This window comes from Arachis ipaensis, chromosome B03, assembly GCF_000816755.2.
Source record: "Arachis ipaensis cultivar K30076 chromosome B03, Araip1.1, whole genome shotgun sequence".
Taxonomy (NCBI): domain Eukaryota; kingdom Viridiplantae; phylum Streptophyta; class Magnoliopsida; order Fabales; family Fabaceae; genus Arachis; species Arachis ipaensis.
In genome coordinates, this window is record NC_029787.2 from 3,385,675 (window position 1) to 3,389,846 (window position 4,172).

General features: G+C 40.8%; 1 protein-coding gene across 1 annotated transcript; it reads right to left on the reverse strand.

Annotated features, from left to right (window-relative positions):
* LOC107629222 (double-stranded RNA-binding protein 2) lies at window positions 721-3,887 on the reverse strand. The gene is made up of 3 exons (XM_016331943.2): window positions 3,312-3,887; window positions 2,180-2,399; window positions 721-1,876 (listed from the first exon to the last, which is right to left on the reverse strand). Exons 1-3 carry the CDS (start codon window positions 3,555-3,557, stop codon window positions 1,044-1,046), a joined length of 1,299 nt encoding a protein of 432 aa, XP_016187429.1. The 5' UTR covers window positions 3,558-3,887; the 3' UTR covers window positions 721-1,043.

Genomic DNA, 4,172 nt, shown 5'->3' on the forward strand with positions numbered 1-4,172 from the left:
ATTTCCATGTGTTCATAAGACATAATGCCAACAAAAAAATCAAACAAATTCAAAGAAAAGGGCCTTGAATATATTTTTTGTATCCACAAATTTATATAGATGGGCCTAAAGCCCTAAACACATGGAGCAAGGCTTCTAACGACCCAATAAAAATTTTAATCCAATACTAGTCCGCTTAAGTAAGTGTCGGGGGTTCGAATCCCGCCTTGTGCATGCAGCAACTCATTGACCAGCGGCAAACCCTTAAATAGAGCTCAGTACCACGATGGATTAGTCCTTGACCTATCGGGTTGGGGGATACCGTGGAAAACAAAAAAAAAAATTTTTAATCCAACAAATCAATTTAGGTTGGTCGAATCGTCAGTTCACTCGTCCGCTTAAATAAATGCGGATAATTCAAATCTCACTTTGTACATGCAACAACCAATTGATCAATAACAAACCCTTAAATGGAATTCAAATCCGCAGCAGATTAGTCCTCAATTACAATCAAAAAATTTCTTTAGTAAAGAAATGAAAATTTTAATTAATTTTTTTAAAGAAAATGTCAATTACGCATGATGAATTTTTTTTTTCTTCTATTGTTAAAAAGACAATGTTTGCTTTTCATTAAAAAACAATTTTCAACCGAGGCTTAGAATCATCTTTTTATTTTAATGTAAGAGCTCCAATTCATTGTAAAGAAAAAAATAACAAATAAAAATTCCAGAGCTAAGAAAAGAGCAAAAAATGAAGCTAACTGACACTATTTTAAGACATAATGATACTATTTCGACATAAGAATATTTCTAAAAAACAAAAATAAAAAGGGAGCAAATTATATGCTAACCTGCGCTTAAATTTCACAGATATTGGACTGCTGATGCTGGCTACTAACATGCACCAATTTCTCAAATTTTAACAGAACAAAATGGGGTCAACAAAGGTCAAAAGGAAGGGGATCATGAATCATGATGATGATATTACACTACTCATTGCATTGCCATATGAGAACCGGATCAAATCTCCCATTGACTCTCTCTAAGACCTTTTTCCAATTAGCTTCAAATCTTCAGCTGCTCCAAGCTCGCCACTGTCTCGGATTCCGGTGGAACGGCGGCATCTGTCTCCTCGGCTTTCGCTTCCTGTTTGGTTTCTTGGCTAACTGGAGTAATGCTTGTGGTTGTGATGTTTGGCGAATCGTCTTTCGGAGCAATGATTGGTTCGTCTTTTTGGACTGGCAGAGCAATGAGTGGTTCATCTTTTTGAACTGGTGGATCAGTAACAGGTTTGTCTTTAGCAGAAAATACAGGAACAGCTTGCTGAATAGTGACTGGAGGGGCGGCTCGCAAAGGAGGAGCTCGCATTGGTTGATGAGAGAGTGCACCGGGTGGTGGAAGGGGTGGTGCAGAGAATACAGGTACTGCGGTCCTTATGGTCACCGGAGGGGCAACGCCTCGGCAAGGTAATCTCATCTGTCCGATGGGAACATAAGGTGCTGCTCCTGCTGCAGGGAACCTTGGTCGACGGTTCACTCGGCTTTCTAACATAGAAGATGGTGGTGAGATCATGGAACTCTCACCGGAAGCTGCTGTCACTACTGCAGGCCTGCTTCGAGAGCTTTCGTTTGGTGTTGCAAAGGAAGGCCTGCTTCGAGAGGATGTCCTTGGGAAAATCAAGGGAAGTATCTTAGATGCCGCGGCAGGTCGTGATTGAGGACTAGTTGGCCTGGGACTTTGAATTTGAAACTTCTTTGGAAATGGAATTGAAGCATCCGGGTGTGACATAGCCATCTTCTCTTTTTGACGATAGTTTAATAAGGCCCGAGCAATCGTGATCTGTTCTAGCTCGTCGTTATTCTCCGGTTCGGTTGAAGAGCTTGCAGTTTCTTTTGCCACTGTTGAGAAGCAAAATTCTTGTAATAGTCATTCAAATTGGAAATGAAACAAGTTTTCAAGTTGTTTAGAGAATCAAAAGAAAACCACCTAGCATGTAATAATCTCTATTAAACTTAGGTCACTAGGGAAGTTAGGATCAAAATAAATAAAGATTGATAACAATATTCATACACCAAGACGAAATTGGCCTATACATACAACAAATAACTAAGGAAGTACACAATACACCCTCTGTTTCAAAATGCCTGTCAATTCGGATTTGTCGAAAGGATAACTGAGACGAAAGCCTGTGAGGCACTTACATTGTTTTAGAGACGACCAGGCTGCCATTGCTGCATTTTTCTCCGCTTGCTTCTTGTTCTTGGCAGGTTCGCCGGTAAATGTGATATCAGCCAACTCAACTGTCCCGGTGAAAACAGGTAGATGTCCGAGTCCCGACCTGTATGTTGTGTACTGTGGCAATGGAGCGCCTACCCTTTGCGCGATCTCCTGTAAGAGATTCTTGTATACTCCAGTTTCATCCTACACATTTAAATGTGATAAGTATATGCATAACAAAAGAAATTACTGCTCCTACAATGTGAAAAGCATGTGCACTTCAAATTTACAAAAGGCAACTTATTCATGGTGAAAACTCAGCTGCAGTCGAATTCACGGAAAGTTGATAGCTGAGAACTATTAGATGAAAATTTAGTCAAATCAGATAAATCATCTAACGGGGCTCTCAGTTATTAACTTCACGTGAAGTCGACTACACCTGAGTTTCCACCCTTATTCATTTACACGGAACAATTCTTAGTTTCTTATGCTACCTTTCAAACTCTCATCTTTGATCTTTGTTCAAAACACACAGCTGAGGCATACTTCAAATTCAAACCTTTTCAATATAACAAATTGAAATCACACATTCATATATCACAGTATGAGAGTCCAGTTAATCACTCAATCCATCAAAACAAAAACAGAGTTGCAGAATTAACATGGGCCACCACCACTACATTGTGTGTGTCAGCATCACCAACACACACCCTAAACCCTACACTTCATTCCTATGTACAGAGAAAAAAAAAGTAAAAAACGTGTGCTTTCCACTTCAACACAGCACTTAGTGGCTTGTTACATCAGCAATTTCTAACTTTCAAGTTCACACCAGAACCTTTCAACCATGGAGACAGCAAGCAAAGGGGGCATTTCGGTCATTTCACACACAAAAACAAAAAATACGAAGCAAAAAAAACAACACTACTACTCCGGCGCCGACAGAAAAACACGGAAGCAAAGGATGAAAAAAGCCATGAAAACCGGAAATAAATATGAAAATAAAAAGAAAAACCGGCGCAGGATAGCAGAAGCTTCCGCAACCAGGTTCATCTCATCCACCACCGCAGCGCAAGTTAGCAAGTTCCAATATTGAGAGAGAGAGAGAGAACTCACGAGGATCCTGGCGGCGAGGGAGTGAGAGGGTCCACGGTGGGAGAGGGAGTTGAGAGCGACCTCGGCGGCGGAGTGCTCGGCCTGGCGGAGAGTTGAGCAGTAGTGTGGGCTCTCGAAGACTTCGCCGTTGAAGTTAACGGTGGCTTTGAAGCGCGGCGCGTGATCCGGACCCTCCCTTATGCACGTGTACGAAGGGAGGTTGAAGCAGCTTCGCTGTGCCAGCTCCTGAAGCTGGTTCTTGTACATTGTCTTCTTCTCTTCACTCCTCTTTCTTCTTCTTTCACAACACACAAACAAAAATGCAGCTTTTTCAAGTGGTGGGGGAAAATGGCGCACATACACGCCCGGATCGGATCCGGTTTCTTCTGGTGGGACTCCGGCGAGTGTAAAGCCGCCGGCTTTAGTGGTCCGGGCGGCGAAATGAGTGAGGGGAAGTAGTGGGTGTTGGGGATTGTGGATGTGGAGGTGGAAGAAGGTGAGGTGGTGTTTTTGGTTCAGAGTACACAGAAAAAGGAGAGAGAAAGTACATACAATGGAAGAAAGAAGAAGAAATAAGAAACAAGAAAAAAGAAAAAGAGAAAAATGAGTGACTGAGGAAACAAAAATAGTTTTTTTTTTTTTTTCTCCAAGCATACAGCATACATGCTCCCCCCTTTTACCTTTTTTGTAATAGCTTTTAAGAAATGTTATTTCAATAAGTATTTTTATACAACCCACACTAATATTTTAACTTACTATTTTTCATCATTAAATAGAATTAGTATGGTCAAACAAAAAAAAGTTTCGCACACAGAAAGGATTTTGTATCCACTATCCACAGTATAGTTTTATTTGTCCAAATAATATATAACTATTTAATTG